General features: G+C 38.0%; 6 protein-coding genes across 7 annotated transcripts; 2 read left to right on the top strand and 4 right to left on the bottom strand.

Annotated features, from left to right (window-relative positions):
- Positions 1-323: 323 nt before the first annotated feature.
- Positions 324-773, top strand: LOC101299448 (ethylene-responsive transcription factor ERF098-like). The gene has a single exon (XM_004292160.1). The coding sequence runs from the start codon at positions 324-326 to the stop codon at positions 771-773; it is 450 nt and encodes a 149-aa protein (XP_004292208.1).
- A 4,895-nt stretch (positions 774-5,668) lies between these two features.
- Positions 5,669-6,248, bottom strand: LOC101299158 (ethylene-responsive transcription factor ERF098-like). Its single transcript, XM_004292159.1, has one exon. The coding sequence runs from the start codon at positions 6,246-6,248 to the stop codon at positions 5,841-5,843; it is 408 nt and encodes a 135-aa protein (XP_004292207.1). The 3' UTR covers positions 5,669-5,840.
- A 1,656-nt stretch (positions 6,249-7,904) lies between these two features.
- On the bottom strand, positions 7,905-11,456 carry LOC101307740 (dehydrodolichyl diphosphate synthase 6-like). 2 transcript variants are annotated; one of them, XM_004289883.1, is made up of 4 exons: positions 11,324-11,456; positions 9,654-9,876; positions 8,113-9,515; positions 7,905-7,966 (listed from the first exon to the last, which is right to left on the bottom strand). In XM_004289883.1, the coding sequence occupies exons 2-3, from the start codon at positions 9,831-9,833 to the stop codon at positions 8,961-8,963; spliced, it is 735 nt and encodes a 244-aa protein (XP_004289931.1). In that variant the 5' UTR covers positions 9,834-9,876; positions 11,324-11,456; the 3' UTR covers positions 7,905-7,966; positions 8,113-8,960. The 2 variants fall into 2 exon arrangements, with proteins under 2 accessions (XP_004289931.1, XP_004289930.1); XM_004289882.1 differs by lacking the exon at positions 11,324-11,456 and having other exon boundaries at positions 8,113-10,456.
- A 983-nt stretch (positions 11,457-12,439) lies between these two features.
- LOC101307446 (hyoscyamine 6-dioxygenase-like) lies at positions 12,440-14,078 on the top strand. The gene is made up of 4 exons (XM_004289881.1): positions 12,440-12,710; positions 12,869-13,122; positions 13,224-13,542; positions 13,639-14,078. The coding sequence occupies exons 1-4, from the start codon at positions 12,498-12,500 to the stop codon at positions 13,885-13,887; spliced, it is 1,035 nt and encodes a 344-aa protein (XP_004289929.1). The 5' UTR covers positions 12,440-12,497; the 3' UTR covers positions 13,888-14,078.
- A 1,424-nt stretch (positions 14,079-15,502) lies between these two features.
- Positions 15,503-16,961, bottom strand: LOC101307164 (desiccation-related protein PCC13-62-like). The gene is made up of 3 exons (XM_004289880.1): positions 16,597-16,961; positions 16,281-16,506; positions 15,503-16,037 (listed from the first exon to the last, which is right to left on the bottom strand). Exons 1-3 carry the CDS (start codon positions 16,938-16,940, stop codon positions 15,651-15,653), a joined length of 957 nt encoding a protein of 318 aa, XP_004289928.1. The 5' UTR covers positions 16,941-16,961; the 3' UTR covers positions 15,503-15,650.
- Positions 16,962-19,553: 2,592 nt separating this feature from the next.
- Positions 19,554-22,001, bottom strand: LOC101298863 (laccase-14-like). Its single transcript, XM_004292158.1, has 7 exons — positions 21,962-22,001; positions 21,689-21,840; positions 21,321-21,583; positions 21,061-21,201; positions 20,323-20,941; positions 19,824-20,170; positions 19,554-19,708 (listed from the first exon to the last, which is right to left on the bottom strand). The coding sequence occupies exons 2-7, from the start codon at positions 21,814-21,816 to the stop codon at positions 19,554-19,556; spliced, it is 1,653 nt and encodes a 550-aa protein (XP_004292206.1). The 5' UTR covers positions 21,817-21,840; positions 21,962-22,001.
- Positions 22,002-23,056: the final 1,055 nt, after the last annotated feature.

Genomic DNA, 23,056 nt, shown 5'->3' with positions numbered 1-23,056 from the left:
TATATATATATATATATATATATATATATATATATATATATATATATATATAAGAAATAGAAAGTGAACCACCATGAACAGAAGAATATGAGTCAAAATGTTGATGTTGTCATCGATGACTATACAGCTTCCTAGCTAAATGTGAACTAAGAACACCCATCGGAAAAGACTGGAAATTTAGACTACAGCATAAATATGTTGGACTATATATATGACTGCATGTCACTACCCATATTTTGCCTCCAAAAGTTGAAATCAAATATTACTCGAAGCTAGATTGCTGGACGTACTTTTGGTTAGTTTGCATTGAAATAACACAAGTTATGGAGGGGAAAAGAGAGGACAACCAGAACCAGGCGAGAGTAAGAGATCCAACTCGGTATAGAGGAACTCGGAGGAGGCCATGGGGCAGATATGCAGCAGAAATTCGGGATCCTACGAGAAACGGGGCACGTCTATGGTTAGGTACGTTTGACACTGCCGAACAGGCAGCAAGGGCTTATGATCGTGCTGCTTTTCGTTTGCGAGGGAATCTAGCTATCCTCAACTTCCCGAATGAGTACCATTACCATATGCATAACTCATCAACAAGCTCTTCCGTCACGTCAAATTGCAGTTCTTCATCATCAGCTGCCATTTCTTCTGCTGCTGCTGATGACACTGGGAATAAGCCTTTCTGCAAACAAGAAAGTGAAGTTATTGTGTTCGAGTATTTGGACAATATGATCTTGGAGGAGCTTCTTGCAACTAAAGAAGATACACGAGAAAATTAAGGAAAAACATGAGTTTCAGGTTGATTGATTTGCATGATTACATCGTTGTCTTGTAATAACGAATTCAATAACGAAAATCATAATATAGAAAAGGTTTCTAAGTTTATTGCTGTAATTCATTTTACTTACCATGGTTTTGAGTATGACTCAAAAAATAAAAAGATAATAAATATATTATCTTACCGTTAGTCTTTTTGATGTTAGTTTCAAGCAACACGCGGTTCAAATCATACTATGACCAAACTACATTCAAATCATTGTTAAATATGTTGCAGACACTTTAGTCAAGCAAGCATAAGTTGGATTTGTTCAGAACTAAATGCGGTGTCATGATTTGGCATTGTCTAGCTACGACTCAGATCTTATGATGATATGACGTACTACTGATTTCAAGTGTGTTAACATTTCTTAGGTTTATGGTGATGGATTGATTCTGAGGTCAGTTTGCTTACGCTCAAACTTCTGATCAGCAAGATTTTGCTGCTTAGTTTTAATGGCCAGACGTCATTTTGACAACATAAGTAGACAAAACTCTTGAAACAATTTATTCAGTCTGCTTCCGGAATGCAAGATTCTTCGTGATTCATGTTAGATAAAGGTTTATTAGCCTTAACTGGTTTCTTTGCTGATGGGAGATTCCGATCCGAATCAGTTATGATCCGAATTGATTCTGAACCGCAACGCCAAAGGTTTTATTTTTTTTTGGAGAGACCAAAGCCAAAGGTTTTTTTTGGTCTGGTCCAAAGCCAAAGGTTATGTAGTGAAACTCACAACATATGTACATGACCCGAATCAATGATAAGATCTACCATTGCTGCTGCAAACACTCTAGGATAGCACCAAAGGGTGAGCAAATCAAATCTCCAATCTCAGAAAACAATGATCTTTTTTTTTTATAAGCTCAGAAAACAATGATCGACTTCCATTGTTGTAGTACGAAGGGGAAGTTGTCAAAGAAAAGTCAAAATCCATGAGGATACTGATCTTTTTAGTTCCTTTAAAACAAAAAAATATTTTATATTAACAACTTGGTTTTGTTTAATCTTTAATTTTCGCCAAAAAAAGACAAAAGATTTTTGTTTTAGTCCGTGTCTTAAAATACTACACCATCAGTGATGTCATCAGTGACACAGCACTGAGCAAACCATCAAAACTCGAAAGAATATTCTGTCAACTGTCAAGGTGAATCTGCTAGAAACAAATCTAAGATCAAGATAAAAGAAGATGTGAACTAAATGGATTCCAGCACCATACAAGTATTTTAACAAAGCAGTATATAACAGAACAAACACAGATATTGTCATTGATGACTGGTAATGAATTTTTATAATTGTACAGAGATGAGGTTTTCCTTTCTTCCTCTAGCTCAGGAAGCTTCCCAGTAACGAACTAAGAGCTTTTCCTTGCCCCTCAGAAGAGACTAACTTTATTAGCGCAAACCTTATACATTATATATATGTGTGTACATATACCACGCATATCACAACCAACATTTTGCCTCCAAATTTAAACTCAAATTCATCAAACCCGGCCACTTCAACAATGGAGGGGAAAAGAGAACAGAACAAGCCGAAGGTAAGAGATCAAAACCGGTATAGAGGCATCCGGAGACGGCCTTGGGGTAAGTATGCAGCAGAAATTCGGGACCCTACAAGAAATGGGGTACGTCGTTGGTTAGGTACATATGACACAGCTGAAGAGGCAGCAAGGGCTTATGATCGAGCTGCTTTTGGTTTCCGGGGTCGTTTAGCCATCCTCAACTTCCCAAATGAAAGCCAATACCACAATTCATCAACAAGCTCTTTTTCACCACCCTCGTCATCTTCCTTTTCTTCTGCTGCTGCTAACATTGAGAAGAACAAGGGAAATGAAGGAAGTGGAGTTATAGAGTTTGAGTATTTAGACAATGTGATCTTGGAGGAGCTTCTCGCAACACAAGAAAGTTGATGCAAAAAAAATGTGACTGCTTTATTTTTCGATCTGATTGATTTGATTCAACTATTCTGATAAGGGGTCAGTTTGTTGGCTTTGATTCACTTAACCACGGTTGTGGGTTTCACACCAGAGTATTAAACGATGTAGTCTTGAGTCTCTTGACTTTTGATTTTAGTTTCAAGCCATGCCAGGAACATATTCCAATAATCATTGAGCTAGAATGACAACATCAGATCCAATCATTGCTTATTCTGTTGCAACTCGCAAGTACATAAATTATGATTCGAAGACAGGTTGACATTAAATAGTTGACTAATACTCAAAGGGAAAGGTGGACTAGATTGGCAACTTATGAGACTTTGCTTCAGACTCATATCCCATGCCACCCTCACCCTGGAATAGAGAAAACAGAACCAAACAGCGCAGAAGGGAAGAAATGATGACTGATAATCTAAATCTAATTGGCATCGAAAGGTTAGGGAGAACATGGGAGATATGCATTTCAAAGGAGATATGTATAATTTTCGTTCAAATGAATGTGCACTTGTTCTAGCTTTTCCTGTCAAAATCAAGGAGGTCCTCTAAAACCTTGTCATCTAAACACTCGATCTCGAAAACTTCTCTTCTGGGTTCTGTCCTTGTAGTCTCTTCCACATTCTGCAATGTTGAATATGATGCCGAAAAGGATGTTGGGGATGATGAAGAAGAAGATGGTGAGGAAACAGCAGAAGCAGCAGAACTATCTGGCAAACCATGCTCACTTGGGAAGTTGAGAATTGCAGTAGCACCCCTCATTGAAAAAGCAGCACTGTCATAAGCCCTTGCAGCCTCTTCTGCAGTGTTGAAAGTCCCGAGCCACAACCGAGCTCCTTCTCCATGCCTCGTTGAATCTCGTATTTCTGCTGCGAACTTCCCCCATGGCCTTCTCCTCACTCCTCTGTACTTGACGCATTTCTTTCCCTCTTGTTTTGCCTTGCTGCCTCTGCTCGAGTCTCCTTCCATTTGGCCTAAAAGTACTGCTGAGTGAAACTATTGGTGCCTCACTCTTGGCTTTTATATTGGGTTGGAAACGCAACTAATTGGGTACATAATCAGTTGACAAATCACACCCTTTTCAAGATAAAGATTGTTTATTGGGTACAAGGTAAAATATGACTATATGGTTTGGGAAAATCAGGTAGGTGATGGCTTTCGATGGAGGTCAATTGCCTGTGCGTCTGGTTGGATTTGATTTCTTGTGATTCTTGTCCAAATACAAAACCACAGGAAGGTAGTGACATCATCTAAATGATGTAATATCTTGATACCTCATGGTGTGTCACAGAAATGAATCAAGCATTGGGAAAACGAAAATGGTGGTCTTGCTATTTCTTAATATTGTTATGAAGAAAAAGAAACAGATATGACAGAGCAGATGCTGCAGATTATAGTTTTTGTGGGAATGAACTCTTGGTTTTGGGGACCATCAAAGAAGAGGGTGGTGTTTGAGGTCATGCCATGACGTTTTTCCTAATTCGTCATCAATTTTGGTTTCATAGGATTGGAACTGGGAATGGTAATTAAGAAAGCTTAAATTGAAGCATATAGCATATAGGCATGCGTTGAATTAGTTCAAGATTGTAGTGAGGTCATTTGGCTTACGTTCCTCTTACACATCATCTGATGATGTCTTGTATATTGGAAGTTCCTAGGTGCTTGGTGAAGGTGAGGTCATTTTGCTTATGCTTCAAGTTTTGATCAGCAAGTTTTGATGTCACTATAAGATTGACACAATGTATTAGGAAGAAGCCGTAAAACAATGGAGTGTGCATCTAGCTGATTTAGGCTTGTAGTTGTACTAGTTCAGAAAGCATGATATGTGACATCATTCTTCTTTGCTTATGCGATTCTGTTTGTTTCAGTATCAGTTCTACATCTATGTGAAACTCACTGCTATAACCAAGAAAGCTGGGCAAGCAAAATTGTTGGTGTTGTATGCTGATATTAGCAAATGACTTTTCTGGGATATTTAATCACCTCAGAAAGAAAATACGGCCAGCACTATTAAGATCTAGAAGGGGGAAGAGCCAAAGCAAAGTCCAAATCAAAGTAGGTCAGGAAATGATTTTCAATTCAAACTTTTGGTACTTAATAGTATTCTACTAACCAAATGGTGTTATTGAACAGCCTAATGATATGTTTATCTTTAGGGAGTGGTCCTGCTCTTAAAAAATTACACTTCAATTCGTAATCAATTACGTAGATTTGCGTAATATCAATAACAAATTACGGATGCGCAAAACAGAAAAGACAACGGATTGATGAGAGCTCTGTATTATATCACATATCAAACGAATATATCAAGAACATGTATAATAGCAGCAATGACATCTTTGAAACATGAAATTTATAAGACATGGAGACGTCACTAAACTGATGAGTTTCAACATCAGATTTATCAACTAAAGTAACTAACAGAGAATGAGTTTGGCTGAATTTTGTTTCAAATTAGCAACAAGCTGAGTTTCAAGATGGTAGTTAGCAACCACCTGCAGAATTCCCACATACCATGTCACAAAGTCACATAACATTAAGCGAACGAAGGTTTGGTAATTGCGTCCAATTGCGCAGCAGTTGCATCTTCATCTGTATGCAGACCAGGAAGATGTACCCTGCACACAATCGCAGCAGTGGGAGGGTAGGCAACAATATGCTTCTAATCAATAAGCTGCTATGACCAGATCACATATTCAAGCCTTCAAGGGACTGGGGAAATTCGCAGTAGAGATTAGAGTCAACTTAACCACGTAGTTTTCTTTGACAGTTGCTCCTATTATTCAATGTGTACTGAACACTTTACAAGGCAGAGATTACCATTATAATACTTTGTAACTTTGCATTAGTACTAAAACAGAATGGTTGACTAGTTGGGACAACCATTTTTCTTACTCAGTGCTCACATGGAAATAGTTTTTATTCAGGCAAATTCACATGAATGACTCAAATCCCACGACAATAGAACACATGCAATAGACAGAATCAAGCAGTACATTTGGAATTGACTATTAATCTAATGGGAACTGGATTTTGTCTTCCCTAAGCAAGATTACGAGTTGTTTCAAACTAATACACACCAAGTTTCACTCTCTTGCTTTAGTTTTCAAAATCAAGAAGTTCTTCTAAAACCTTGTCATCTAGATACTCAAACACGATAACTTCTTTTCCGGGTTCTGTTCTCATGACCGTGTTATGCAATGTGGAAGATGATGCTGTGAAGCATGAGGAAGTAGCAGCAGCGGAATCAGCATCTACAAAACCATGCTCACTACGGAAATTGAGAATTGCAAGAGGACCTCTCATAGAGAAAGCGGCTTTGTCATATGCCCTTGCAGCTTCTGTTGCAGTATTAAAAGTCCCAAGCCACAACCGAACTCCCTGCTTTGTCGAATCACGTATTTCTGCAGCAAACTTTCCCCATGGCCTTCTTCTTACTCCTCTGTACTTGACATATTTCTGTCCCTCCTCTTCTACCTTGTTGCTTTTGCTGGTGTCTTCTTTCATATCGGGTAGTACTAACTGATTCCACTAGAGCCTCATTCTAGCTTTTATATTGGGTTTGAAAATGTACTAATTGATTAGAAATTGAAGATGACAAAATCACACGCACTGTATGATACCCATCTGAAACCTGTGGAGACGATGACTGATAGTATAGGAGGTCAATTCTGGGTTTCTGGCTGGACTTTTTCTTGTGTTTCTAGTCAAAATTCAAAATCCCAGCACGGCAGTGACATCATGAAGATTATGTAGTTGCTTCATCATTCCGTTAAGCTAATACGTATTAACTATTAAGCAGTGAGAAAGAGACACCATGCTAATTGATCATTTTAAAAAAGAAATAATAACAATACATCCTAGTTTTTGTGTACGTTTTGTAAGAATGATGGCTTTGTTTTGGGACCATAAAAGAGGGTGATTCTGAGGTCATGCATATGCTTCCCTAATTCATCATCACTTTGGCTTTGTTTATTAGCTAATACTACATAGGAGGGGAAATAAATCAATGAAAACCCTATCATGAGGTAGATAATTGGGATCTGAAGACTTCAATAATTCAAGCGATTTGTTCAACAATTCAGTGAGGTCATTCAGCTTGCGCTGCTCTTACAGATCATAAGATGACGCCTTGTGTACTGGAAGTTCCTGGGTTGATGGTAGGGTGAGATCATCTTGCTTGCGATGTAAGTTTTGATCAGCAGGAATATGCGGCTGTCACAGATCGATGCCACTTAAATATTGACAACAATCTGTAGAAACTAGAAAGAAGCAACATGAATAGAGTGGTCATCTACCAGCTTCAGGCTTGCAATAGTTCACAAAGCACAACATGTTGCAGTTTATGCTACACAACTTGCTTGTGAAATGATTCTGTTTGTTTTCCTATAAAGCCTAAACGCATAACTCACTTCATGCAAACGTCTTCTATGAGTTACACACTTACACCCTGGTATTTAACTAAAGAGTTCTGGCATAAATCAGCAATATTTGCCTCGGCAACTTAGCACCGATGATTGATGTGATTTCGCCCTGTAACCCATATGATATATCAATGCACTTGTAGACATGGCAAAATTCTTGGTGTGGTGTGTCTGGAAACAGCATCATTACTGTTTCAGATAAAAGCCTTTCTGGGGTATTCTAACGTTGAATCAACACAGACACAATGATTAACGAATAATTCGTTTCACAGGGGTCAGCAATTATAACCCCTCCAAACTAGGTTTCATCAAAACGAAGTCCAAATCCATGGGATGTCAGCAAATCATTTTCAAGTCTATAATTTACTCCTGATTCTCTATTGAAAAATAGGTTCACATAATCAAATGAAAATAATGCAAATAAATTATCTATCCTTAGGTAGTGGTCCTGCTCTTGGAAAATTAAACATGCATTGGTCATCAAGAATTTTGTTTCACTTAATGTCAGTTAATGATGTGGGCAAAGCAGCAAAAACAAAAAACTAAAGAGATCAGTAGGTGAGCAGAATGCTTGTTTATCATATCAATTAATCTGAATATAGTCACACACATATCAGCAACCATGACATATTAGAACACCAAAATCATATGACATGAAGACATCACCAGACCATGGAGTTTTATGTATTTCAAAAAGCAGGACATACAGACGTGAGATGAGTCGAATGTTATGTTGTCATGGATGACTTAAGCTGAAAATACTGTTCCAGAATCAACAAGTAAGCTTGATAAGCCAGTAACCTGCAAAAAACCCCATATCAGTAATGGTTGAAATCGTCACAGCATAAAACCCAATTATGAGCAGATTTTGAACTTGCAAGCTATTTATATAAACTTCACTTCACATTTACTATTTATTGCTTCACAAATCAAGAAAATTCACATACTGAAATTAGTCTGATATCAACTGTGCAGCACTCGCGTCTCCCTCTGTATGCATCAGTCAGTGACTCAAAGTCCCTAGCAAAATAATCAAACAGAAACGAAAACAGAAACAGACACCATCAACTATTTAAAATTTTATATCAATGGGTTAACAATAAACAAGGGATAGAACGAAAAGGTAGCTGGAGAACTGACAAGTGTGAAGACACACCTTGTTGGGCTAACCCTGAATTGCACCAGTAGATAAGCACAAATGTATAGATGTTTTTCCTTTGATGCTTGACAATTCAATATGCCCTAGTGTTTTCAATAAAGTCATTGCAGCACAAACAGCCCAAGTGCATTTGGAATACACCATGTTCAAAGAGTAAGAACAAGGAACTTGATTAACTGAACCACAGGACTGACTCAGATCAAACTTAATGATTTCAACCTACCTTCATGAGTCGCCAAAAGCAGACATGTGAACTACATGTTCCCCATTTAGCAAGTACAGAAAATATAATGTCGAGACAAGCCCACTAAGAAACTACCAAGTCAAGAGTTCAGATCTTGAAAGCTTTATATGATCTTGTGTCGCACAAAGAACAGTCAGAAATGTTTTGGAAGAGAGTGGTAAGTACAAATTCATATCATCACAGCTAGGAAATGTCAACTATGCAAATCAAAAAATCAGACCAAAAATCTATTTTACTGTGCTGATCAAAATATTCTATGATACAGCAGATGTCATTTTACAATCTCAGGTAAGAACTACAGGCAAGAGCACTAGAAAACTGTACCAGCCTGCATTTGATCTGTATATGTTACACTGAATGGTAGTCCGGAAGGGATCATTCAACAGAGTATGTTATGACTGTTTCTTTTTTCTTTCCAGATATAAGCGGTTACACTGAAAGTTCAAGATTGCCCAAACAAAATGCCGAAATCCAATCTCAGGCCATAGCACAGAGGGAGTGTACAAACAACAGTATGCACTCTGCCACAGAAGAAAGTTGCTCAAGCGGGTCTCCCCAGAAGTACGAATTAAAATATCAGGGTCAGGAGCAACTGCCATATACATATGCCTTTCAATATCTGTCAATTGTACAATGTTTTCTCTTCCCTCATTCTCATTCTCTCCAAATTTATCTAGATCATACCCAGCTCCACTAGCATTCAATACACTAATTTCATTCCATTTTTCTTCACATGACTCTTGAACAGCATGCATAATCTCATCAGTAGATGTGTAGGCAACACATATTGATAGCACTCCTTTGGAGTTATTTGAAGTTGCCACCATAGCCCTCTCTGCAGCCAGCCTGACAGGTTCACTCAAGAGCTTTATGTTCCCAATAAAGTGCACCTTAACTCCATAGCGATTAACTATGCTCTCTTCTTTAATTAACCCTTCGATTTTTTCCTGCATCAGGTCCATCAAGGATTGAACTTCTTCAGGTTGCCTTTTGAAGTTATCGATACTAAAAGCATATATTGTTACATATCTCACACCCAACTCATAACAGTACTTGAGCATGGACATGAGAGCTACGAAACCAACCCTATGTCCAGTCCCTTCCATCAACTTCCGCTTTTTAGCGTACCTTCTATTTCCGTCCATGATGAAGGCAATGTGATGAGGTATAGGACGAGCAGAAATCACAAGAAAAAGACATCTCCTAAAAAAACTAACAATGCTCCAAAACATCTGGTTTGCTCTATTGCCAGCGCTATTCTCCATCCTAGAACCCTGTATAACTAGGTTCTGCTATAATTTATATGACCTGTTAATTCATAATAAAACTTTAGTTCAAACTCGACTGGAAAATGTATGTCGCACCCAGAAAAAACAAAAATACTGAGAGAAGATTAGCCTATGACCAAATAGAAAATTCATTACCACCATCGTATTCATAACAGCATGCATATTCACCATTCCTACATATAGAATGAGCCCCAGAAACAAACATACATCTCCTACTGCTAAAGACCAACTTAACATGCAATGCCACCACTAATTGCACCAATCTGTCCTCCTCAAGCCAGTTTTGGGAGCAAACCAACGGTGAGGATCGAGTGGTTTAATTGCGGTTAACTTAGGACTAACTTACCCTAATGCTAGAATTCTAGAGCACACCTAAGATGTTTTCTTCTTCTTGGTCCTAGACAGTGATAAGCTAAGAGTTCTAACACTGTAACAACTGTCACCATCTGATATTGGGAATGTTACTTTAAAAGTCTTCAAGAATGTATTACTTATTAGGCTTCTATTTTGAAAAGATCTAATTCATCTTTCTGCAGTTTTCCTTAATAATATGTGTTTTTGCTCAATCAAGATCGTAATTGAGGTACATATCTATATGGAGAATTTTTTTTTTGTTTTTTTGTTTTTTTCTTAATTCAGAGAGCAGGAGCCTTCTGCCTCGAACTTTTGTAAATGACACCTCAAGTAAGTACCAAAAGTTGAAGTTTATAGGTTTAATCAAGACATACAGATAGTGAGAACAATAAAAATATGTCATCCATTAAGCTGAATCTGAAATATACTCATTTTTCACTTTAACTGAAACTCGGACGATTTCAGATTCCAGGGAATTTTACAAAAAGAAGAGGGAACGAGAAGATGCACCAAATTAAACAACACATCATTCACCAACTCCGCTGTCTGTGATCCTTGGCATCATTCTTATTAAACGATATTATCTTTTCTGCATTTTCAAGTCAATAGGAACAAACATGCAAATAAGTATAACCAAATTGCATATGCACCACACAACCGAATCCCTCAAAATTGATTCATCACTTATCTGGCAGGAACAATTCATAAGCAAATGCATGTAGTGCAGAAACTGAACATAAAAAAATCAGATTCAAGGGAAACAAAGACTAACAAAAGCATGGATATTACTAAAAATCCAAACAAGCAATGCTAGAAAAAAGACTAAACACTACCAAAGACCATAACTTTAACAGAGTTGTCCAATCCATATCATTCAAGAAGTCAAATTTGGCATTAGCTTCTATGAACATATAAAGAAAACCCATCAAAGACTAACACTAGTAACTACAGATTGGAAATAACAGAGCCTAAACCCATCGAGATACAACCTTTTTTAGATTTTTGCTCATAGCCAGGTAGTGTGTTTTATGTGAATAAAGAGTCATACTTTCGGTTTCGATTTCCCGGAAAGAAACAGAGAATCTGAAAATTAGAGAGGAAGAGAAGCATACCGGAGAATGTGAGGATGGAGCCTCGGGATTCGAATTGGGAATCGTAGAGTGAGATCTCGAGGAGGGAGACAAATTGACTTTAGACAGTGTTGTTTGAGTGAGTGTGAGGAGAGTTGAAAGAGAGTTTGGCTCCTTTTCTAGTTTCTACCATCATTCCCTACTGTTTTTGCAATTCAGGGCCTTCTGCATTTTGCCACCTTTTCTTTTCTCTATTTTCAACTTTAGACCCTATAATTTTATCCCTTTGCAGAAGTATCCCTTCCTTGCTAAGGTATATGACTTTTTTTTGTTTTTTTTTTTTTTTATTAGTATCAACGACAGTATTCTTAAAGGCTTTCCAGGCCCAGAAACTAATCTGTGCCGAGGAATCATGTCAGAATGCTTCCTCTCCCTAGGCCACCAAGAATAAATTGGGATTTAAAACCAATTAGCGTCGACTGGGATTCGAACTTGGGTATAAGGGTTCCACACCTAATCTCTTACCAACTCGACCACCTGTGGTGGTTAAGGTATATGAAATTGATTTGATTTGAAGTTTGATTTTGATCCTTCGTATCTCGATAATAACATTAACAACAGATTGAGAACTATTATCATGGTCTTGAGACTTTGCCTATCATAATCTTATGGATTATTTTAAAGACAATCAAAAACCTCCTTTGTCTAGCTACGGTATATGGAAATTTAAACATAATCAGCATGTTATTAGAGATCTCTGCAACTAGTGCGAAGGTTGAAGTTATAGTTCAAGTGTCGAGAGAAAACTTCAGCAGCATACAACCTCTAATCAAAAGATTCAAAACTGAGTACAAACTACAAGTATTTACATTCTAGTAAGCAATGCAAGCTTAGAGTTACACTAACTAAATACTACCAAAGGCTGACAAAGATAATGTATATATAAAACGAAGGGATAGTGGCACAATTTGATACGACTCTTTGTGGTGGTGCGGGCCGTAGGAGCATCCATGATTGTGTTTTCCGACTTTTTAAAACACTGTGATCAAGTAAAGGTGATGCTTCTTACACTGACCCTCTCGTCCTTTACCACAAACTGCTCCATCATGAATCAAGATATCTTTCTTTATCAAAACGCAAATATATTATATATGAACTGGCTTTTCTCTTCTATCTTCATCGTTGAGGTTAGAGTAATCAGTTTCAAGCAAAGCAAATGGAGAAGCTTGTTCCAAACTGGTACAGTGCTGCCCAACCCTTGCCTGAGACTTACATATTCCCACCTGATGTAAGACCAGGGAAGTTCAGCATTGCTCCTTCATCCAAGGACATTCCAGTGATTGATTTAGGATCACAATCACAAAGTCATGATCGAGCTCATGTGATCCAACAAATACTTGAGGCTAGCCAAGAATTTGGATTTTTTCAGGTTAATTTAATCGTCGCTCTGGCTTCTCTTTCTTTTCTTGGTATCCAAGATTTGTAGCTTTAGCTTGCTTAGTTGCTAGCTGCAACTTTCACTTAGTTACTCCTATACCATCAAGATCAATAGATCATCATGATCCAATATAAAAAATTATTGTGCAGGTAATCAACCATGGCATACCAGAAGCTTTGATGAATGACACAATGGATGTGTTCAAGGAGTTCTTTGAGCTGCCTCTAGAGGAAAAGAGGGCAAGCATCCACTCTGACGACCCCAACAAACTCTGCAAGCTCATACACAGCAGTGTTAATTATGATTGGGAGGAAGCTCATCTTTGGCGCGATTTTATTCGACACCCTTGTGAACCTTTAGAGAAATTCACGCCAATTTGGCCTCGGAAACCGACTAAATACCGGTAATTAAGGACCTGCTACACTACATAACATGTTGTCAAATTATTGTAACTACTAGTTGTTCAGTCGATAATTACAACAATCTTTATATATGGTATTTCAGAGAGCATGTCAGCAAATGTTTCATCCAAGTGAAGAAAGTGGCTTTGGACATTTTGGAGTTGATCGGTGAAGGACTAGGGATAGGATCAGAGTATTTCAGTGATGAACTTAGCAAAGAGACTGACATATTTGTTAATCACTATCCACCTTGTCCGGACCCAAGTTTGACACTAGGAATAACCAAACATTCTGACCCACAGCTCATCACCATTTTACTTCAAGGGGATGTCAGTGGCCTTCAAGTGTTCAAGGACGGGGAATGGATTGGAGTGGAACCTATTGCAAATGGATTGGTGGTTAACATAGGCTATCAATTAAGGGTACGACATCACCAGTTCCTATGCTCAATATCATGATATATAAACATCAATAACTCTTCTTTTTTAACTAAAAGTTTGGTCTTATTGGGATGGCAGATCATTAGTAATGGAAAGCTCAAGTGTGCTGAACATCGAGTAGTGACGAATTCAAGTACTGTTCGGACGACGATTGGATTTTTCATTACACCCTCCCCTGATTGCTTTATAGAACCTGCAGCAGCTCTTATTAATGCAAGCAATCCCCGACTCTACAGAGGCTTCCGATACGAAGAGTTTCGTGCAAACTACTTCAAAAAGCAGGGAAAAACCGAAGTTGTGCTCGAGCCTTTTAAAATCGAATCTTAGCGTTGCTGCTAATGATGGTGTTAATTGCTTTATGTTCAAGGGTCTTTTGCATTGAATAAGTGTCTTATTGCTTGATGTGGAAGCATAGACAGAACAACTAGCTGAAATTTATTCCAAATAATACTGTAAAACTGGTTGAATGTCATAAGTTATATGTACTGATATGCACCAGCGGCGTAACTTATTCACAGAAATCTGTGATATCCCTCCGCAATGTAACTCTGAATTTTCAAAGCTGCCCCCAGTCCCCCACTAGCACAGTCACACCCCACAAACAGAACCAAAACGAAGGTTCATGGATATTTTCTTTCAGTAGTCGTATCCAAACAAAGATCATTTGCTAAGAAATACCAATATATAATTATATATAGTCCTAGAGGGTGGTGAATAGGCTTTTTTTGAATTTTTGTTAACTTCTGTATCCGAGGATAGCAAAAACTTGTGTCATTCCAGATTCACAGGATACGAGTTTGCAGAAAGTAAATAGCAATAAATAAACAATCAACACAAATATGTTTTTTACTAGTGATAACCCTGAATGCAGGGAGAAAAACTGCGTGCCTCTAACTCTTGAGAGATAAAACTTTCCACTAAGTTGAAGTGACCTTATACAAGAAAAATAGTTCTAGAGATACAACAACAATGTGCTATCCTACCTAGTCCCACACTAGTCTAGACTTATTCCCTCTTTTGTTTCTAAGCACTTACAACATGGAACACTTTCAGAAGCCTTGTTTGTGAATTCAGCTAACCACTAGCAGATTTAACCTCGAATACTTCTTGGGTTGGTTGCACTACACATCCCTCATGGTATGCAACATGATATGAGTTGATAAAAGAAGTTTTGAGTTCAAGCTCTAAGGTTTACAGTCACGAAGAAGACTTAGAGCAGCATGAATAATGCAAGCTAAAACTAGACTTAACAAAGAAAAAGCAATAAGACAGTTTTCAACAACCATTAAGCAAAGCCAAAGCTATAGATATATATAGGCAGACAAGGCATTAAAGATGATGCAAGCTTACCTAACAAGTTTCAGAAAAGGTTTTGGACATAAATGTTTGGTTACAATACTGAAAGTGATGTAACCAAAAGGAGAGTGACACAAGCCAACTCAATAAGACAAAGATACATTTCCTAAAACAAGATCGATTCAAAACAGGGAGCAATAAGGTTAATTATAAACTCTCTTACTCAGTCCATTAGTGGACCTTGACACAGCCGATAGTGACTGGTCTTTGAATCAAAACATGGATCAGTTATTCATTGGATAATGTATCATAAAATCCAAGCTGGAGCCTTAAGCATCAAACCATTTGGTCAATGGTTTGAGCGCCAAGACACTTCCAGAAATTCAGTTGCTAATTTGAATTTGAAAAACAGCAAAGACCTATTAAACTAAAATAACAGGATCTTTGAAAAATACAGACAACAACAAACTCAGCATTAGGATAGCAAGCGAAGCTGCTAACCTCTATGAAAAACATATGGTATGCATATGCATGTTTTACCTGAGATCATGAGTGATGTTAGTGACTTCTGCAACTTGTTCTTGTTTAGAGGACAGTTACTCCAAGTGTTTTGCTTGGTAAATGATTGCCAATTATCCTTATGGCAGACTAACTTATTTATTCATTCAGTAAACTTTTGGATATTAATTTCATACTGTCATACTGTATTCGAATCACAATTGTACGTAGCACTTATTTGTCTATGATAGTAGCTAGGCAGCATTTGTATCAGCAGCATGCAGCTGCTATCCTAATTAGTAATCGTAGCCGGTAAGGTAGCGCCTTGCAATAGCTCCATTAGCTCCTTTAGGGAAAAACCCGCCAGGTTTAGATTCACTGCCACTTCCATAGAGATTCCTCAAGATCTCAGCCGGGGTTCTCGCATAGGCAAGCGAATTCGCATCAGCGGATAGAACGTTGCTTGTTGTCTGGTTTTCTGCCCCGAGCTTCTGGTTAGGCAGTATGATGCCTTCATCTTTGTTACCACACCCACCGAGGAAGTTCCGACGTGCAGAGATGAGGTTTGTGAATTCAGCCACCGTAAATTTGTACGGAACCACCGTCTCATTTGCTTTCTTGTACAGTAACGTACGTACCACTGCATCTTGTCCACCTTCAATTGCCATTAGTTCTGCAACCAACTGCCCAGCCACACGTAGGGTGCATGTGTATATTAAGGACCAAAAAAACAAAAAAACTCTACAAGCATTTGCAGAATCGTACAACTTTTCTGTGAGTTTGGATCAGTTGTTAGATTTTAATTTGTTGTATATATGCAACTATCCACGGGTTCGTTGTATAGACAGTCCAAGTTCATAGACCACCAAAGAACTGACGCTCTCTAGCTATGATATATTCATCATATATAGTTCTTTGTTTCTTACCCTGCGCGAATTAGGGTCGATGAGGCGTGGAAGGGTGCCGACATAGCCATTCAGTCCCAGATAAGGGATAAAATAGGTTGCTAGCAGAAAATTGATGGAGTTTGCATAGGGGTTAAATGGAGGGATGAGGGAGTAACCCGCTATCTTATTGAAAAATCTTGCGAAATTCTCACGGCTGATGTCTAAGAGAGGCCTCGGATATCCTCCAAATGTTCTAGTGATCGCTCTGAAATTCATGAATACACATCATCAATATCCACTTATGTCAATAATTCGCTCATGCATGCAGGCATTGATAGTTTCATGATTAACATACCTGATATGGCCAACTTCTTGATAAGCGAATTCCTCAATGATAGGAGCAACAACAGGGTCATCAAGAAGGGCCTTCTGACCACCAATAGGAGGAGGACCGCCTTTGCTATAACCTGGATTGGTGCTGTCGAGTCCTCTGCCAAGAGCAGCGAACAGAAAAAACTCAGCCTCCAAGTACTCCGCGTTCAAAGCAAATTGAACGCTATCAGCATCATTCGCTGTAATGGGTTCGCAGTACTTGGGAGCATCAGTGACACTTATAGCCCGGTGAATAGTGAGGCTGAGAATCAATGCATGAAGAAAAAGGGAGGCAGTGGTCATGAAATGAGAAACTGAACGAGACATTGTTAATTTCTTGCAACCAAACAAAACTAAAATGGATGCATGGATGAGTGAATAAAACATGCATCCTTGGCCAAGCTTTTATAGGCATGTATGTGTGCCAGTGCCCTCCGGGGAAGGTAAGTTCGTGGTCAGAAGCATATATCTTTTTTCACAAAATATACATTTATAAACACGAACAATATTGTTAAGAGTTTCTGGGGGTGATGTTAGCTAGGCTGGCTGTATTGCCATGTCTTGTTGAATTGGTTAGCTACTGATTCAATATAATTAGACTAGGTAACCAACAAGGTTCACCCACACGTTGCATGAGTTTTCACATAATTAACTACACAATTGACAGTATCCTAATTACGTTCCTAACTTCTAAAAAGTCAATCACTGCAGAAAGTTTAGCACGTACGGCCGGCCAACCCATCTATAAGGCAACAAAAAGCGCTCCTATATATGATTCTAGTTGCCGGAGCAGGGTAATGCAAGGTTTGGCAATCAGATATCTACGAAGGCGGTTGTCACAGACGCCGTGCTTCGTTTTGTATGAGTGGCGGGGAGGGGCTTGCTTTGATATGCAACTGCGGCGACGAGAAGCTGTTCTTTCCATGGTGCGGCAAAGAGGGGACTTCCGGCCCCTTTGCATTTTGGGTGGTTTGTGTTCGCTCGGCTTGCATTTGCATGCGTCGGTAACAATGATAGAGTGGTGCCCAATTCTACTCGGGTGCCCAAACCAGTAGATTGGGTGTCTAAACCGGTTTTTGGTATTGGGGCCCAAGTTTGTAGTAGACTAATGGGGTTTCAGCTCCCTCGGATTTCGGATAGGGATTTCGGAAGATTGATGCGACTAACTACAACTGTGTTTTATCGATAAGCTGTGATCTGGTTGGTTAATTAGGTAGCTTAACTGACAACGTTATGATTATGAGTTCAAACTTTACTGACTTATGTAAGAGTGAGGTGGGTTAAGAGATTTTAGATTAAAATGATTTTTTTTTTATTTTTCAAAAGGAACTACACCTATGCTTGGCAGAAGAGGCACTAGCTTGCATAATAGGGGGTTAGATTTCCACTAAGTAATAAACTTTTTTGGGCTCCTGGAGCACCGCAACTGTGTGCATTTGCGAAAGAAGTTTCAAGCTATTTTCTTTTGATCGAGTGAAATGACTTTACTAGGTCATGTAGGCATGGTTGGATTCAAATATTGCTGCGTCTGAGCAACTGGGTTTTTGGTTTACCTAGGATTATATAGCTTGGCTGGAAGAAAAAATGACAGAAAAATGATGAATTCTGCTGTGGAAGACGAATAAGACGAGTTGTAGGCGTTTTATTTATTTCTTTATTTATTTTTGACTGGTAGCTCAAAATGACGCAGTTTTGAACTTCGAATTCTCATTATTAAGAGGCTAAAACGACATCATTCCACATAAGAATACAAAAACATTAAAAAAAAAACAAAAAACGCATGGACCAGTCTAAAGGGGATTGGATTTGGAGTTCGGCAGGCGTCTATTTAATTAGCCTGACGCCGTGGTCTCTCCGATTCCTATTAGTATCTCTATTTATATTACTCCATTTGAATCGTTTGGTAATTTTTGAGAAGCATTCATATCTTTTTAGAAATTGACTTTTTTCACAAATCACAATTAAGCTAGTAAGTACTGTTCTTCTTCGATTCATTCTTTAAAACTTACAGTCTTGCGTTGATTGAGAACTTGTAACGTGGTTTTGTTTCTTATTGAGTTAACATTTTCAAGCGGCTTCAATTATTATTTTCTATGAACATTAATTTTTCTTCTTTTCCTTACTTTTTATATGTTACTAGTTGGTTTGAGTCTTACCTTGGTTGAGAAAAATTCTTGAATCAGCCATTACATGTAGGCTCTAAAATAACTGAGCTTCGATATATATATAGTAAACGATACAATATTTCTTTTATTTTGGGATGCTGGAGTATGCATCGATTCGGCATGCGTTTTTCCATGAAATCAAAACTGTAAAACAGTTTTTTCATAAGTTATATATACTGTTACATGATTCTTCAAGAGAAATTTTATGGTACCTATATGTATGTGATACTCATATTTACAAATGTGACGATAAATTTGTAATCAAACTGTCAAAGTGGTAATATAATATTGAGTCTTATTGTTTGTAATTTTGTTCTAGCTAGTAATTAATTGTAATTACACAATGTACAACCATGTTACAATTTTTGAACAATTTGTTCTTAATGTTGTAACTTTGGTTTAACTTTATGTAAACGGTGTAAATAAACATGGTAAGTTTATTTGTTTTCAATGTTGTAATTTGTTTTGATTTTGTTTTAACAGTTCTAATAAGTGTAAAGTGAGGATAAAATAAACATATAAGTACCATAACTTGTTTCGATTCTTCAAATGGCTTGTGATTGATTGGATCGTTAAATGAAAATTGAGTATAATCAGCAAAGATTAAGTAGGTAAACATCGATCACTGTGTGTGTGAGTGGGGAACATTCTTGATAGATACATTAGTTTAGACTGGCAGAGTTGAGTTTTATGAGTTTATTTTCGCCAACAACGTACATACGAACTACTAGATCTAAATCAAATTACTTATTTGAAAGATCTTGGTGTTGCGGTCCTAGTAAAGAAGATCAGGATTAGGGCAAGGAGGGTAGTCAACAGGGGGAGGCAAAAGACGTTGGTCCACGTCAGTTGTTGTATTCTTCACGATGAGTACTCCGGCCATACCCCAGGTAGCATGCCTTTCCAAATGGCAATGTAGAAACCACACTCCTGAAGAAAAAAAAATAACAAAAGTAATGAATGGTTATGTTTTTAGATTGTGCAATACATTATTTACTTATCGTGTAAATTAATTTAATTTATATAGGTACATATATATGCGTACCAGGATTTTTAGCCCAGAATCTAACAGCAAGCCACCCATTCATAGGGACTCCAAAGGTATTGGCTTCAGCTGGAGATGTCAAATTAAAAGATGCAGGTGAAGATTCGTTGAAATTGCCATCATCGCTCCCAACCAGATAGAAGTTATAACCATGAATATGCATGGGGTGGTTCTCTGCGTTTCCGACGTTGGTTCCTTGGAAAACTATCTCAACTGCATCTCCGAAGTTAACAGTCATCACTTTCGTACCCGGAGTTGGATTTTTTTCATTATCTCCCACTTCCCCAGTGTAGTCGAAGTCCGCTGGTCCGGCTGGGAAATCCTCTTCGTAGACACCTGCAATGTTGCTGTATGTGCATGCGCACGAGACTAGAACGTTAATTATGATTTATGAGCGAATGAACTTAAACACATAGACACCCACAATATTCCACAACATATATATGTTGCCAGACTAGATAGCTAGATCGATCGCACACGCCTGTAAGTAGGTACGTACCAGCGATAAGCCTGCAGTATGCTGACATTTTGGGTGACGAAACGTTGGTTGTTTAAGGATGCAGCGTGTACCCCTGTCCAATTTGCATTGTATGGCGGCCCCGAGCAATTGTTGTCAGCATATGGACAAGGAAGTGTATTCACAGAAATTGTGATGGTAAAGTTCTTATTGATATCAGAATCAGTGGGCACTGCATTGCCTGTCAATCCGCTTATTCGAACTCTATCTGTAAAGGCCTTTGCATAACTCGCGTTTTTTGAATCAACAGGAAGAAGGTCTCCAAGATCAACTGGATCTTCAGTACCAGTATAGTCGGGGTATCGAAGAATTGCTCTTGTTGTCATGTTCCTGGCTCTACTCAATGTGGTGTCGAGAAAATCCTTGGCACCTATGTAGTACGCCTTACTCGAATTCTGATTCGTAGTGAGCAATATGTCCATTGTTTGGCCAGGAGTTATCATGATGTAGTTTGAGGGTACGGGAGTGAGATATGCACCGTCAAGTCCAACAACCGTGAAGTTATGTCCGGCAATGGCAAATAACATTTCCTCCTCCATCACCGCATTGATTATGCGGAGATGATAAACTTTTTCCCTCTCAACAGGCAATGTGTACATGTCTGCAAACATCATAAATACATGAATATTATAAGGGTTAGTAACCGAAAGTAAATACACTACATGAGCATGACGATCGAGAAAGCTTAGTGAGCATTCTAATTCAAAGTTCAGAACGTACCAATGGTACCATCAACACAAACAGTTTCAAGTTGTCCAGGATAACCGTTGATCGTGAAAGAAGTTGCTCCTGGAGCATCGCCGCCTGAGATTAGGGCTTTCTGGTATTCATCCATCACGGATATATTGTAGAACCATGATCCTAATTTTACAGAAGTAGGTTGTTAGTTTCTAATGCTAGATTTCAAATTCTAGCTACTACATAGTAATAAGAAGACGAAATACAATATATAACTAATAAACCAATATATATATATATACCAAGAATAATCGTTTGTGTATAGTCAGGCTGAGGCTGAAAAGGGTATTGGTTAGTTCGACGGCGATTTGGAGGCGGTAAAACAACGATGGCGCCATGTACAGAGGCACGCGACCAATCACTATGAGCATGCCACCATAGAGTTCCTTCTTCATCTGTAAATACAAGGGTATACTTGAAGGTTCCTCCATTTCCTGCAATCGGACTCTGTGTGATATGTTCCGGACCATCTGACCAAGGGTTTCTGTGTTGCTTCAGTCCGTGCCTACATTATCATTATATTATATATGTCATATGTTATTCAAAAACGATGTACGTTATAATCATAAATATATAGCTATACATGTATAATTTGTAATCGAAAGATTACCAATGAATGGTGATAGGATGGATTCCATTGTTTAGCACTTTAACATTTACGGTTTCTCCTCTAGTGACTGTAATATTGGGGCCAGGAAACATTCTGTTTACAGTAAGCAAGGGCTGTTCCAGGCACATTCTTGTAATATGCACCTCTTCCACCTGTACGTACGTGATGAACGAATCAACTCGACCATGAACAAATGCATGCATAAAATGCAAATTAACTTAGCTTAATTACTTCAAACTCACAAATGTATAGAATGTAATCGCAAAAACTTACAACAAAGACAAACTCCCTTTGAGCCGTAATGCAAAGAAGCAGACCTCCCTGCAACAATAAAAACCACAGCAACCCTAAACCCATCGATCCCATACCTAGCTCCCAGAATTATTATCACCTACAAGGAACAATATCACTTTCTTTTTTTTTTTTTTTGTAAAATAATATCACTCTTTCTTTCTTCCTTTCTTGTTTCTTTCTCTCTTCCTGTGGCTTGAGCTAGCTCTTGAGCTCGCTAATTATAAACTTCGAGCACATGCATAGCACGATTTTTAATTACGTATGTATATCCGCGTTGAAATAATGATCCAAGAACGTGGGGGAAATTATAATTATAATTTTCATTTAAAAAGAAATTGAAGAACTGAACAGACGCATGAGAATTGGTTTAATTAGTAATTTTTTGAAATCATCTTCGTATTAACTTTTGTCCCATACCCTTCAATCGTATTCGCTAAATTATCTTTCTATTTCATTTTCTCCTAGCTATCCAACGACGACAGACAAGGTCTTTAAACTTGCCAAAAGAAAACCCAAATTGAGCTTCCATCTGTTTGGCTAAATTAATGTTTAAGATAGACTATGCATGATTTATCTGCTCTACTGAAAGAAAATGTCTAAAGAGAAAACACGTGGTTCCACCGTAACACATAAACTCTAGAAATTTTTATGTTTGTTTCCCAAAACGTGGATCCCATTCAGCATGCAATGTTTTAAGTTGATGAATAAAAACCCTGCTGTTCCTGTTTTTTTTTTTCCTGCTATTTTAGTTTCTTTAGAGCGTCTCTGGTAGTATTATTAAATTTTGAATAAAATTTGTCAATTTTTAGAATAAATAGGAGCTCCAACAATATACCTAAAAAGTTGCTAAACTTAAAAATTGTTAAATAAAATTGATAAATTTGTCAACCGAGTCATGTATTACTAAAAGGAGTTTCTATTCATACCTCTTAGAATGCTACTTGGACCTCCTAACATTTTTGTAACTTTAAAAATCTAGTTTTACCCTTGATTTATATATAGAATTAAAACAAAAACAAAAAACTCAACTCATTTGCACAGATTTCTTTTCTAGCTAGGGTATGTTCATCATCT

This window comes from Fragaria vesca, linkage group LG2 (assembly GCF_000184155.1).
Source record: "Fragaria vesca subsp. vesca linkage group LG2, FraVesHawaii_1.0, whole genome shotgun sequence".
Classification (NCBI taxonomy): domain Eukaryota; kingdom Viridiplantae; phylum Streptophyta; class Magnoliopsida; order Rosales; family Rosaceae; genus Fragaria; species Fragaria vesca.
Note: the sequence above shows the minus strand (reverse complement) of the source record. Positions and strands in the feature narration are given on the sequence as shown.